The 15,282-nt window shown below is 44.2% G+C and overlaps 1 protein-coding gene across 2 annotated transcripts in view; it reads left to right on the forward strand.

The window, feature by feature from the left end:
- The first annotated feature begins 11,179 nt into the window (after positions 1–11,179).
- The window catches only part of LOC113405012 (rho GTPase-activating protein SYDE2-like), a 51,038-nt gene continuing 46,935 nt past the window's right edge, over positions 11,180–15,282 (forward strand). The window contains exon 1 of one of the 2 annotated variants that reach the window (XM_026655851.2): positions 11,180–12,783. In XM_026655851.2, the coding sequence (XP_026511636.1) occupies positions 11,430–12,783 (1,354 nt within the window). In that variant the 5' untranslated portion in view covers positions 11,180–11,429. The remainder of the gene's footprint in view (positions 12,784–15,282) is intronic. The other variant, XM_026655852.2, reaches the window with a different exon arrangement.

Consider the following 15,282-nt stretch of genomic DNA (forward strand, 5'->3'; position numbering starts at 1 on the left):
GGGGGGGGGGCAGAGGAACCGCTCCCCCCCCCCACCAGCTCACCTCCGCCTCCTCCCCCCAGCGTGCCACCGCTTCTCCCCCTTCCCTCCCAGGCAAGCCTGGGAGGGAGAGGTAGGGGGGGGAAATGTGGCGCGCCCGGGGGAGGAGGCGGGGCCAGGGATTTGGGAAAGGGGTTGGAATGGGGCAGGGAAAGGGCGGAGTTGGGGCAGGGCCGGGGGGCGCGGGAAAATTTTTTTGCTTGGGGCGGCAAAAAACTTGGAGCCGGCCCTGGCGTTAACTGTGACGGAACTGTGTTTTCATTAACTCTTGGATTAAAACTGTATAGGAGGATACTTGTCTGCAGGAAATTGCATGGTAACATTGAGAATGAGTGGTCTCCCCAACCCAAAACCTGTCCCAGTAGCTGACCACTGTACCACATGACAAGTACCTCAGCCTAACCCCCTTTCCACCAGCTGCATTTTACCAGGTGCTAGTCACATGGAAACTAGGCAATGTGTTAAGAGTTAATAGATGCTAGGTTGGACTTGTTTGACTAAATGATAAATTATTAATAAAAAGTTGGTATATGTGAATTATTTCTCTAATGTTATAATAGCACATTGGCTGTAATCGGTGTTCCCTCTTGGTGACTCTTTTATTGTATTAATACCATGTTTTGTTATACCCCAGCTGGCTCCTGACTCTATTGAAGTACATCATACATTTTCTGCTATTAAAGGACGTTGTGTCACTTCAACTGAGACAACATGGCATCTGAGACATGCCTCAAGCTGCATTGTTCATACTACTACAGAGAAGAATGAGCGTCAACATTTCCATTCTAGGAATCTATTTAAACTGATCTATATAAGTGGCTGTGGGTGAAGCCAAAGAGGGTTGGGATTGACTTCTGTATTCACCCGCAAGTCAGGCAAACCTTGATGTCAATATCACTACATCATTTTCATGCCACTAGAGCCTGTAATCCAGAAAAGGATACAAACTCCAGCATAGGTGCTAGGGATGCTGCCACCCCCTCTGGCTTGAAGTGGATTCCATTATATCCAGGGTTTACAATTTGATTCAATGGCTCTCAGCACCCCCACTATACAAATTGTTCTTGCACCCTTGAACTCCAGGAGAGGGCAGACTGCAACTAAATAACATGTTCTGCTCTGCCTTACGCTCTGTGCAGCCTGCCTGAAGCCAGTGCCATTGCATGGAATGTAAATTGGGACAGAATTCGGCCCCGAACACACACATGCTTGACTAAATCATAACAAAGTTCAGGGGAAGGGCAAGATAGCTCTCTACATGTGTAAACAGTGAGGATGTGGAGGAAATGCTTAAGGTGCTGCTAGAATGTACAACTAGATATAATTAGATGAAATTAAGCAAAAGAAAACTCAGGTTAAATATCAGAAATACTTCCTAACAGGGTGATCAATTGCTGTGGAATAACCTCCTAAATGGAAGTGGTCGGAGCCCCACCATGTGAGACATTTAAACCTAGATTGGACTAAATGCTAGCAAACAGGGAGGTGTGATTGGGGAAAGATAGATAAGATGACCTACTAAATTATTTCCATCTCTTATTTCTAGGATTCCATTGTGTCTTCCAGTTGGTGGCCAGGCAATAAATAGGATTGGCAACCCTCTCGGTTTGGCCGGAAGTCTCCCGGAATTGGACTTGATCTCCCGGAGGCTACTGAAGCCAATCCGGGAGATTTTAGGCCACTAAAAGTCTGGTGGTACACTGGGGCTAAGGCAGGCTCCCTACCTGCCCTGGTTCCGCGGCTGGTTCCGGAAGTGGCTGGCATGTCCAGCAGCGGCTCCTAGGTGGAGGCGCAGCCAGGGGTCTCTGCGTGCTGACTCTACCCTGATCGCTGACTCCGCAGCTCCCATTGGCCGGGAATGGGGAACTGTGGCCAATGGGAGCTGAGGGAGCGGTGCCTGCAGGCAGGGGCAGCGCACAGAGCCACCTGACCACCCCTGAGTCTAGGAGCTGCTGACGGACGTGCTGCAGCTTCCAGAAGCCACTTGAGGTAAGCGCCACCCGGACGGAGCCTGCACCCTGAACCCCCTCCCACACCCCAACCCCCTACCTCATCCCTGAGCCCCCTCCCGCACCCAAACTCCCTCCCAGAGCCTGCACCCCAAACCCCCTCCCACATCCCAACCACTTGCCCCAGCCGAGCCTCCTCCTGCACCCAAACTCCCTCCCAGAGCCCACAGCCCAAACCCCCTCCTACATCCAACTCCCTGTCCTAGCCCTGAGCCCCCTCCTGCACCCAAACTCCCTCTCCCACACCCCTACCCCAGCATGAGCCCCCTCCTGCACCCCAATCCTCTGCATCCCAATCCCGGAGCCCCTTCCCATACTCCAAACCCCTTGGCCACAGGCCGGTGAAAGTGAGTGAGGGTGGGGGACAGCGAGTGACGGAGGGAGGGGGGGCTGGAGTGAGCAGGGGGGCAGAACCTCAGAGAAGGGGTGTGGGAGGGACATGGAATTGGAGAAGGGGCAGGGCAAGAGTGTTTGGGTTTGTGCGATTAAACCGTTGGTAACCCTAGCAATAAAGTGAACATAACTAATTATCAAGTGTCCCTCCTCCCCCCCCGCCCCCTGCAATACTGGCAGGTGAGCAAATAATGGAATTTCCCTGTGTGACCCAGTAGGAACTAGATCCTAGATTCCTCTCAATTGGAATGTTCTTTTCATATCTTAAAGCCCCGCATGTCAAAACATGGTTGCCAACATAGCCAGGAGAAACTCTGTTCTTTAAAACTCAGTTTTGATCTGTTGCATTTGATAGGTGTATTCTAGATGACACAAAAGACACTCAGTATGTTTATTTGCATACCAGTACGCAGAATGCCTTTCCAGTTTTCAGCTATTTCATAGCAGTAATCGTGTCCAAGTTCTGGGAAAAATAAGTCCCCAGATAAGAGTGAAACCATCAGTGCATGCGCAGACATACTTTCTTTCAGTTTCTTTTAAGAAACTACTCTGTACTGTTTCCCTCAATAGTATGTATACCTAGTGTAGCTGCAATTTATGTGTTAAATATTAATTTATTTATTGGAAAGGCAAAGTAAACAGACATAGAACTCCACACACCTCCAGGCAGTCTGAGCTTATGCACTGGGCTTTGTTGGTGGCTTTGGGTGTATAATTATGAAGTTACTGTATAGGTATATAGTAAAGAAGTTTCCTGATTAGTAAATGGCATAATTCACGCAGAAGGAAAAAGCATGTTACATTTTTTCAGCATTGGAAGTTCATGTGAAACAATCTATTAGTAATCAGATTTGCACCCAGTGTACCTTACTGTTGATAAAAGATTTCTCCATGTGATAGCACTGTTTAGTTTTGGTTTTATCTTACATGTTTAGTCACTTTATTGCTTAAAGTTCGAGATGACATAATTATATATCATTGATGTGTCCCTTTGATTATCCTAACTAGAGCACATTAAATGCAGCACAGTACATGATTTCTAATAGAATAAAACACTCCAATTAAGAACCTATCATGTTTCTGTTTTGAATATTAACCTTGTTTTTCAGGGATTGAAAACTGCAAAATTTTGCTGCACGCTGAAGCTTTGTGTAAGTTTTTAAGTCTATATAGGATTTTTTTCACCCTCATTTCTAAATCATAGAAGTAAAAACAGTACTTTAAAAATGCAGATACTCCCAAGCATGTAGTTTTTAAAAAGTCTTTTTCCTTACTGAGGTTTTGTAGGTCGTTAAATGATCACACAAATTGGAGCCTTTGGGGATTTATTTTTAAGTGTAAAAGTAATGTGCTGATTTTCAAAAATCTACTCTGTGTTTCCATCACTTTTATCCATAATGAGTTTTTACCCACACTAACCCACGTTAACATATCAGTAGTTCTTTGGTAGGGACTGACATTAAATTGAACTATTATGGCTTAGTGGATTTTAACATTGTACACACTAGCACGTTTTAGAGTCTTAACATGATTTGGGAACATGTTTGTTTCCACGTGATACATATTTTAAACTGTGCTAGAAGAACAGAGCTACAGGACAGTGTTCAAACTCCACTAAAGCAGCTGGCTAAAATATGGCTCTGTCCTGATATGAGTGAACATTTAACAGTTCTGAGGGTTAATCTGGTTTGGATTAACACCCATAAATTCAGATGTCTTTCTGAACTACTGTAGCAACCTCTTGAAGTTGGGAAGCTGAGGTGAAATGCTCATGAAAACAGGCTTTCTATTATTTCCTTCTTTGGGTCAGACTAGAAAGAGCTGGAAAAATCCTTTCTCGTGGCAATTTGGCACTTCTACCTCTGGTACTGGCCAGAACCAGACAAAACAGAGATGCACAAAAATAATGGGGTGGAGGAGGAGGGAAATAATTACTGTATCTAATTTTTTGAACTCAGAAAAGGTTCATGTTTTGAGTGAAGGTTTGACTCTGATCTTGTTTTATTTGAACCCATTAAACCCTTAGTTCATGTCTACCTTCAGGTTGGATCAAGATTGAGTGTTAGGAACTGGGATCTGCCGTTTCTGCACACCGACCTCTTATACCAAACAAAGATGATAGCGGTTGCTACCTTGTAAAATGATATGGACCATTTTCAGTCTGTGGGGTCATGTTCTGGCCACTCTTATTTTTCAGTGTATCCTTAACAAGGTTTATATAGGATCTGAGAATAAGTTCCTACAATAGCCCTGTAATTGCATCAGATGACTATAATTAAAGGAGGTAATGACAGTATATTATGGAAGGCTCATTAAGGTGTTAACTTGCATTCTATAACAGCAACCAACAGAAACTTTTTTTAAAAAAAGCTTAAAATAGCAGAGGTAGTAAGTGCAACTGCTCTTATTTATATTTCACCCAAGTGTAGAACACAGAGCCATGAATACACCTGCTAGTTAACTTAAACTGTGACGCTGAATGATTATTATTGCTACAAGTGATTTATGTTGTGCCTTTCACTGTAATACCTTGGTAAACTTTACATAGCTTGTGAAAACCCTTTCATGACCCCTTGTAACATACTGGACGGAAAGGAGACCATGCCAATAGCCTGAATGTTAGGAGTACTGGAGCCAGCATTTAGTTTAAAGCCTAGACAATGGTGCATCTTAAAGCATTTTCTGAAAATGGCCAGGGTTTGACAAATTTCTGGCAGGAGTGAATTCCAGAGAGGAGGTTCTGCTCCCAAACTCTTCTGCTCCTGAATCCATTAATCCTCGCTTTTGGAACACTTAGCTTAAACATTCCTGATTCAGATGGCAAGTTGGGTCAGAGATGGGGAAAGTGGTGACTAAACCATTTAGGGTTTTTTTTGTTTTGTTTTGTTTTTTGTAACCAGCACCTTCAATTCCACCTGGAAGGTGACAAGCAACCAGTTCAGAATGTGGAGCCCAAGTGTATTACGGTCTCTTGGTCCACTTTTCTCAGAAAGTATAGAGCTGTATTCTGTGCTAGCTGAAGCTTTCAGGTGTCTTTCCTAGTGAATCAAAATAGACTAGGTCTAGTGGTAACAAAGGTATGGATAACTGGAGTTAGGTCTGCACCTGAAAGAAAAAGGGATCAATATTTTGGCAAGCTGACAAATAAAAAAGAAGATTCTGACCCTTGTTTGTTGACTGTGAAATGAGTAATAGGACTCTGATTTCAGACCATTTTGACAATGGGAAGGTAGACACTCTCTTGGTAAAGGGAGTGCTTGTGGATTTCACCAATCAGCATCATCTCCATGTTATCTTTTAGCTTTCATATTGTTTCTCTTTCTGCCAGAATCTGGGAGAGTAAAGAAACTGCTTTGCTCAATTCAATAAAAAGGAGACTGAGGGGTCTTATTCACATTCACTGAAGGCTGCTTTACACTGCTTTCAGGGGAATTACTCATGTGTGCAAAGTTAAGCATATGTTCGCAGGATTAAGGCCTACATTTGTATAAATACATTTAGATAGCACTGTAAATGTTTAGTATGGGGCTTTATAGAATATAGGTGATGGAATTTTTCAAAATTATATCAGGGCAATTTCAAAAATTTCACTGAATTTCCATGGGACCTAACATTTGCACGCTTCAGAAAATCCTAGCTTGTGAAAGGTTATTTTCCGAGGCAGATCTGCTGTGCTGTCTCAAGTAGCAGCAAGGATGTTAAAGGGTATTTGTCAATCTTCCATAATAAGCTATTGTGGCTTTTCATCAGTCATGAAAGCTATTACTGACACAGGTGTCCTAGATATGGATTGTAGTTTGTCACAAATGCTGCCTCACCTGACTTTAAATCTTTCAACCATCTCTCTCTCTCAGGTTCATGGCTTCACTGTTACAGGTAGTTTACATATGTATAAGTCTTTTTGTCAGTGACGCTTTCTTCGCCAAGGATATTTATCACCACGATTCTTAAGTTTTATGTTTTGGCAATCATTTGCATTCTCAGTGTAGTGGAGCCACATAAGATATTTGGGAGCGCAACAGCTCAGGAAAGATGTATTGAATAAGAGAGCCCCCAAATGGCAAAACCCTACCTGTGTCTTGTTAGACAAACCAAATTGGTGATGCTGCTTTATAAATTCTCCTGTGTTACATACAGGAAAACTTCTTTGTCCTTTTCTATTTTTGTTAAGGTCACATATTAGAAACCTATGTAAAAATAACCCTAAATGCCTGGCAGTCTCCCCAAAAGAATTTCAAACTTCACACTGAATCTTGTTTTCCTAAACCCCTGTACTTTTTGTAGGAGGCCTGATAACAATCGGTCACATTTTGTACTACATGTTTTGCAACACCTGAGCAGAACATAGTGAGTTATGTACAAAAACTCAGTCTTGACTCCTCTTTGCCTGGCTTGAGTCAGCTCAAGCCAGATCCTCAATGGTATTTTATTTGGGTTTTTGTGTATGCAATCAATTGATGGTTCTGTTGTGCAATGCAAAGAGATTTTTTTTAAACTTCTAGTTATCTACAAGAAAACGTGTTTTGCGACCACAAGTTGGAATGGAAATAACTTTCTGAAATACAGATCAAACTGTGTTTTATAGACTCAATTATTGGCAGCTTTTAATTTAATTATTTCCTGTGTGGCTCATTCATGGGCGAATAAGTTAAATGCATAAACTGCTCCATTAAATGCCTGGGAGTCCATGAAGCAAATGCTCAGTGAAACAACTATGCAAGCAAAATTACACTGAAATTTCTTTCATGGCAGTACATACCCAGGGGAGCAAACTAAGAGCCCAGTCTGCAACAATGTATGTGAGTAATCAAGTTTTGTAAGGATTGGGCTCCTAATGTCTAATACATTTTATCAACAAATGTTCTTCCTGTTAAAGGAAAATCCCAGTGTAATATAAAAGATTCCAATCACAACATCTGAGACTGAAAACAAGGAATTTATTACAATGCTTTTTAAAATATTTTAAGTACAAAGAAGGAAACTGCCATCTTAACAATTTGGCAATGCAAAGTAGGAGAGAGAGAATCTACCTTCCTGTGATGGCGTCTAGGAAATTTGTAAGTATGAAAACCACTGATAGGGAAGGTCTATATTTTCTTTTTTGTGTATATGTTTTTAAGTGTTAATTCAGCCAACTCACATTAACTTTCTCTAGTGTGTGTATATATATATAGATCTAGAACTTAGCTGTCAGCAACTTTGAATGTTTCCAGTGTTTTGTAATTGAAAAGTCTCTAATTCTCTTCAGACTTGGACCCTGATCCCAGTGGGCACACTGTAGGTTGGCCCTCCTGGCTGCATGGAGTTCTAACAGTGAAGTCAATGGCAGTCAGCCTCCATTGAGTTCATACTTGGTCATCCAACTATGACTCTGTTTGAAAGTACAATTAAGATGGCAGTCCCAATAAGAGAGAGGCTGAATAAATATACTGACATTTTTAAGGTTTTTCAAAAAAAATTTCAAAAATTGTTTCAAAAATTTCTTTTAATATATGTTTATCTACTAGCTTCCCAATCCTGCAGAGACCTAGGCATTTGTTTAACTTTATGCACTGGAAGTACAGTAGAACCTCAGTGTTACGAACACCTCGGGAATGGATGTTGTTTGTAACTCTGAAATGTTCCTAACTCTGAACAAAATGTTATGGTTGGTTGTTCTTTCAAAAGTTTACAACTGAACATTGACTTAACACATCTTTGAAACTTTATTATGCAGAAGAAAAATGCTGCTCCCCCCCCCCTTTTTTGTAGTAGTTTACATTTAACACCATACTGTACTATATTTCCAGAGGGTTTTTTGTTCTGTCTCTGCTGCTGCCTGATTGAATACTTCTGGTTCCAAATGAGGTGTGTGGTTGACATGTCAGTCCATAACTCTGAGGTTCTACTGTAGTCCCATTTAAGTCAATGGATCGGCTTGCAGTGCATAGAGTTAAGCACATGCCTACGTCTTTACAGGATCAGGGACTAAATTTGTATTTGGCTTAGGAGGTATTACAGCTAATCACTGGAATTTTTCTTTACGTGGATCCTACACAACTGAAAATAAGCAAAAATCACTACTTAATGTTAAGAACTGCACCCTGGGTATCTGTAAAAGAGCATAAGAAACACACAAACATACAGTTTTGGATTAATCCACCAAAACTAGGAAAAACAATGTTGAAATGGGGCCAGTATATTCTCAGAAGACTTCGGATCATTTTGTTTTTAGTCATTTCTTGTGCATAGATTTAGAGTTGAAGGCAAGTTGGGACCAACATGCAGTCCCCAACGCATCCAGCAGGGGACACTAATAGTAGACAGAAATAAGTTAACACAGAACCAAGAGTGATGTTCATTTGTAAAAAATAATAGCATTTTTAGCTGACATATATGGTCAGAAACATTTGTTATGGTAATTGTATATATGAAACACAAGGATCCAAAATAAAAATAAGACTATTAGAAAGAGTTCAGTTATCATTACTTTCAATGTTTAGGATGTGGACCTAATCATTGTGATTGAGTCAAACACATCAGATCAACCTAAATTTTTTCTCCCCAAAGGAAATTTAATTACAACAATGTTATGCAATATTTTGTATACCTAGTTACACAAACTAGTATACTTAGTTATTTCCAAATGATTTTCTTTTAAAAGGGGGAAAATGTATATAACAGGCAGCAGGACAAAAATGGCAGAAGTTCCTTTTTCAAGCTGCAAAGGTGTAACAGAAGTGATAAACTATTGTGAAGTACATATTGGATAGCAATCATATCCTCTACTCTTTCTTTTCCTCATAGCTTAATTCATATATACACAAAACATTACATTAATGGATTACTTGTGATGTTATTGGATTGGTGCTATTTACACCTATATGCAATATTCTTTCAGCATTTTAATTTTAAAAACTTTTAGAATGATGTATAAATCCCATAATAGTTTGTGAGTGGAAAGTTAGAACTATGTTCTCTAATCTCACAGGCAAACCTAAATTTAGTTTCCACAAAATAGGAAGAACATATATAATGGCTTAATTGTGGAGAGTTTGGAGGTGTTGTGAATAACAAACAAAATAGTTCCTCTTGTTTATAATACTTATAAGAGAAAGATTGGAACTTCTACTTAGATGTTTGTGAAATGGTTTGTGTGACCCAGTTATGGTTCCATATGCCATATTTCACCACTGTACAGTTATGTTTTTGTTCTCATTTCTAAGATATATAAATAGAGCTAAGATAAGCTCTCCTGGAGCTCTTTGCTGTGAAAGAAAAGAAAGGCACTCAGCAAGATCTTCCTGTTAATGCTAGGGGATATTTGTAGACTACGATAGGCTGCTGAAGCCATTCTCTCAGCAAAAGATGCCCCAATGTTTCTATTGGTAACTCTTTTAAAATTATATGGTTTTTATGTAGGGATGCAGGCTTGATAATGAAGACACCATTCACATAACGTATGGGTAACTAATTTACGAAGTAGAAATTTCCACCCACTAAACCTAGACTAAGACTAAGCATGCTTTTTGGTATTTCAAAATGCCATTTATACTTAACAAACGTGGTATTTGTCTTGGAGACTATAATAATTGGGGCCAAATTCAGCCTTGGTGTAAGCATGTTCAACTCTGATGCCAATCTTTAATGGGGTTCTGTCAGTTGGCTCCTCTCCAAATGACTAGACATGTTTAAAAACAGTTCTCCCACATTATAAAATCTGTAACAGAGTTGGGCTTTACTGACCAGGTAGCTTAAAGGTGATGTGCAAAGGGAGGAAAAAATAGGTTTGTCGCCTATGGATGTGTCTGTTCTTTTAGGTAGGATATATGAAGAAGGCCTGGCATACGGGGAGAGGAGAAGGGTGAGAGAGAACATTAGAAATTCTGGTCTTTAAATATTTCATGACCTAATAATTTTGACATGCGAGACACCATGCAAGTGAAACCCGAGTAACAGAGTACAGTAAATATATTTGTAATCAAACGGATTAAAATAAAAACTTTTTAAAAAAACCTCAGTGCATTAGATGCTTTAAAAAAGCAGAACCTCTTCTTTTTCTAGGTCAGTATTAGTTAGGTGGCCTGCAAGGTGAGGCAGGTTTTCTTTCAGGGAGAAAATTAAAGGCGTTTACGATGGACTTGTTTAAATTTAGTTCAATACTGTTTCAGCAAATAGGGTTTTGAGTGCAGGCCCAGTGCGGGTTTGCTGCTGTTCAAGGCCACCTGTTGCACTTGTTTGTCTTTTCCCTTGGTTTTCTCATACAGAGTAAACAAAAGCAAAGCCCTCCTGGCAATGTCACCGTCATGAATCTCTGCCCCATCCTCGTGCTTTAGTCGCTTTGTTGTACCACGCATGAATAGCACTGGTACTCCTTCCCCCGTGCAACTCTGGGAGCTGGGGCATCTTTGGATGCTTCACTCCAGCCACGGCCTAGGTGCAGCCGGGCGAGGGCACGTTCACTCTCCCTCCCAGGTATAGGGTTGGGGGAGGAGATTCAGCCCCGCTATGCTCTAGTCAAGCCCCTGCCCTGCCCCAGGTATTAGCACACATGGATGTAGCGGGCTAGGGGGAGCAGAAGGGGCTGTGACCCTAACAAGAGCTGCAAGGAAGGAGGAACTGGTGCTTCCTCACCCCTCGGTGCCCCCTCAGCCGTGTGCATGTGCTGGGACAGCAGGTAGCGCCCAGAGCCGGGTCGGGGGGGAGTAGGGGGCTTCGCCGCCCCGGCCCCCCTAGCTCGGAGCCCGGGCGGGGAGAGCCGGGCGCGCGCGCTCCGCGGCGGGCAGCAAGGCATGCGCATTGCAGGGCGCCCTCTCACCCCGCTCAGTTATGCCAAGTATGTGAGCGGCGGCAGGAGTCGAGCTGCGGGGAGGGAGCGCGCCGCACACCGAGCCCGCCCGACCATGGGGCGCCGCCGCCACCACCACCACCACCAGCCGCGCAGGGGGGCCCCCAGCACCCTCCTGCTGGCGGGCAGCAGCTACTGAGGCAGGCGGGGCGGGGGCAGGCATGGCTGATCCTCTGCGCAGGACCCTCTCCAAGCTGCGGGGCAGGAGGTCCCAGCGCGGGGCGGCGGCAGGCGCGCACCCCCGCGGGGGGACCGGCGCCCCTCAAGGTAAAGCCCAGCAGCAGCCACCGGCCAGGGGGGCGCCGTGCGCTCAGCCCAGGAGCCGGGAGGTCTCGGCGCCCCCGGGGGCTGGGAGCCAGGAGGAGTCCGGACAGCGGCAGCCAGGCTGGCCCCGCCGGGGGAAGGCACCGCGTGGCCCCGCAGCTCTGGGGGAAGGGACACCAGGAGCCCCGGCCCCCCCTGGCTGTACCCCGGGGGACCCAGCCCCGCAGCCCGTGTCCGCCCCCGCGCGGCGGGCTCCTGAGGGCGAGGAGGGCGATTACTACGATAATGAGACTCTGCCCTGGGGCTGCCGCCCGGCCGAGGCGCAGGGGCTACCGGCCGCCCGTGCCCGCGGCCGAGGGGAGGGCCGCTTGGCCGGGCCCCGGGAGAGCACGGGTAGGCTGCAGAGCCAACTGCAGGAGGCCTATTACCTGCTGATCCATGCCATGCACGACCTGCCCCCGGCCAGCCCCGCCTGCGCTGGAGGGTTCCCGCAGCCCGTCGCCTCTTGCGGGGCCGCGGAGAGCAGCGATGCCTGGTCCTCCTCCTCCGGGGAGGGCAGCCCGCAGCAGCAGGTGTCCGCCACCGCCTGGCCGCCACCGCCCGGCCAGGGCTCAGCAGGGCGTCCCGGCCAGCTGGTCCCTCCCGGGCGCGGGGCTCAGAGCCTGGGGAGCCTCCCTCTGCTGCCCCCCGGCCGCCCCGCGAAGCCACCGCCTCTGCAGCGGTGTCTGAGCGACAGCGTGATCCGCTACCACCCCGTGGAGCCCGCCCTGGGGCACCTGCTGCAGGGCGAGCCGCCTGGCCCGGCCTGGGACCGGGGGGGAAGCGATGCTCCTGCGGCCGCGGAGTGCTCGCTCAGCTGCGGGGAGAGCCGGGGCACGGGGTCGCGCCAGGCCGAGCTGCTGCTGCTCAGTGCCCAGGGCTCCGCGCCGCAAGAGGCAGCGGCCGGAGGCGGGCTCCCGGCAGCGTGCCCCGGCAGCCGCCCGCATGCCCCCCAGAGCCCGTTCAGGCCGCCCGCGGTCAGCGTCGGGAAGCTGCAGAAGTGGGTGTGCAAAGGGCGCCTGCTGTCCCTGGGAATGAAGGGGCGCGTCGGGGCAGGGGCTTCCTCCGCTGACCCCAGAGCCATTGGGACCGGTGCGGCGCTGCCTGCTCAGCCAGACCTCGGAGAAGAGAGGCCCGCAACTCCGCCGGCTTGGAGAGGGCACGGAAGCAAGGCCCTGGCAGCTCCTCCGGACCAAAGAGTTCTGCTGACAGGTATGTTCGCAGGGATGGCGACCAGACCCCCCCACCGCTTGGGCCTGGCTTCAGCCTGTCACACTTCACCAAGCAGCTTGTGCCCTGGAAGGCCAGGAGCCAAAATAACCCCATCTCTGGGTCTGTCTTACCAAGGGGTGGTGACTGAATGGTGGAGGGTTGCCTGCAGTTTGGAGGCACGTTCAACCATTTTTTACAGGGTGATAATCAAATGCCAATGTAATGTCTCTGGTTGTGGTATAGCAGGGGAATGTGTATGTAGTTTTAATATAACACACCTAGTGTTCTTGGTTTTAGGGGTTGGCATCAGCGATTTATGATATTTATTGCTACAGGTTCATGCTCCTATAAAAGCAGTATACCTAAAAAGTCCAGTACCATCTGCAAATTAGACCTTAATACTGGAGCTATGTGAAATCCTAAATTTCCCTCTGAATACTCCCATATCAAACTTTGGGCGGTTTCTTGATTTGATCAAGGTAGATTGCACTTGCTAGTTCTGTCACTAACAGTACTGGAGTTGTGAATGCACTGTGGCAAAACATTGCCAAAGGCAAAGTTATGACGTGTTTTCCATTTCTCCAATGAAATGGCTTTTTCACAGTGAAAATGGCTTTTTCACTTGTGGAAATTGGCTTTAACTTTCATAGAAAGCAGGGGGGGGAAATTGAGGTGAATCCACAAAATGGTACTTCCACAAATGTAAGCACTGACATTTTTTTTAGTAGGTCTAATAGTGCATCGTTAAAAATAGTACCCAGATGATGTATGTTTGTTAGAATTTTGTAATTTACACTTGTTACTGTACACACCAGAGTAAAATGATTTACATATAGATTAACCACTATAATATGTGGAAATCATAAAGACATCCTTTTTAATTTAAAAAGCCCATGTGTTTACTTGCAGTAAACTCAAGTAGGAAGTTAACTGAACAAATATAGTCCCAAATGATTGGTATTGTCTCTTTTATACAGTATTGCATATTTTAAGCAACTCATTCACATTTGGAAATGATTTATTTTAATTAGAAGGTGTAGATGCACACAAACAATCTGTTCATTATTCTGGGCAATAAAACTCATCTCTTAAAACTGAAAAGGGCTTTAAATTTAACTACCAGCCTTTCAGTTGAACAAAATTAGTTTTGTGCAGGTTCTTAACAATGCACCTTTTTTCCCAATTTTGTTTGCTTTATAATTTAATGCAAATAAACACAGTGTGCTTTGGCATATCCAGACTTAGGGCTTGACCCCTGCAACCGCTTCCAGGAATGAGTAACCCTAGAAGTAAATACTGCTCATGTGACTAAAAAGTTACAGAATTGGGGCCCCTACTTTGTTCAATATTTAAATGTTTTATAACTCCCCAGGCTTTTTCTTTGTACTGCTGCTTGCTTCATAATTCTTTTAATTTGTTTTTCTAATTTACTTGAATATTTGCAAGTTAATTGTTAGTTTGGTTTGAACAAAAAAATTATTGGAGTCTAAATTAATTCTGGTTATTTAGGGGTTTTAGGGAAAATATGAATGACCTATTTTGATCTAGATGTGGAGGAACTGCAAAAACTCTCTTCCCAATTAATTAAAAGCTTGGTTGTCAACCTATCCTGACATCCAAAAAATATGGCTTAGAAAGGTAGAGTGCAACCTTTTGTTGATAAATTTTCTACACACAGTTGATAGGCAGAATATTAACCTTGACCTCAATCAAGTTGAAACACTGAGGCCCTGATCTGCATTTGCATGTTCGTAAAATCGGGTCCTAATCTTTTATAAAGAAGTATTTAGCTAGTACTCAGTCTGTTGCTAGGTAAATTGAATCGTTAGTTTTAAAGAAAACCATAATAAACAAACATGGGACTGAAGCTCTTTGGGGAAGGGATCATCTTTTTTGTTCTGTTTTGTACAGTGCCTGGCACACTGGGGTCCTGCTCGATGATTGGGACTCCCAAGTGTTATGATAATACAAATAATTAAAAATAATTTTATCTAGCGAATATTATTATTAATCAGACTGTCTTAGAACAAAGGGTAAGGGATATTCATGACCTGCATATTTCTAAAATCCTTCTACGTATTTAAGGTCTGATCACTACTAAAGTTAATAGGATTGGAAAATCTTCAAAATATGTCAGTGGGCTTACTGAACTAATTGTATTCTTAGAGATGTATTTCTGTCAAATAGTGCATACATATTGTCCAGACAAGGCAGTACTTGCATATTGGGACTTTACAAAATGTACATTCTCACTAGGATCTATCTGAAGCTTTTTCAGTAATGGCTAATAATATATTGACTTCTATCTCTGGCTGTTTATTTTTTGTCAGATATAATAATATAAACATATTGAGTCTTAGCTGCAAAAGTGGTTGAGGTAGCAAACTTCAGAGCAGACATTCAGAAATTTGATACTTTTGTAAGATTTAAAAAATATTTAGACATTATAGAGACACCTCTACCCCGATATAACGTGACCCGATATAACACGAATTCGGA

Source organism: Terrapene carolina, unplaced genomic scaffold, assembly GCF_002925995.2.
Source record: "Terrapene carolina triunguis isolate 2854851 unplaced genomic scaffold, T_m_triunguis-2.0 Scaffold211, whole genome shotgun sequence".
Taxonomy (NCBI): Eukaryota; Metazoa; Chordata; order Testudines; family Emydidae; genus Terrapene; species Terrapene triunguis.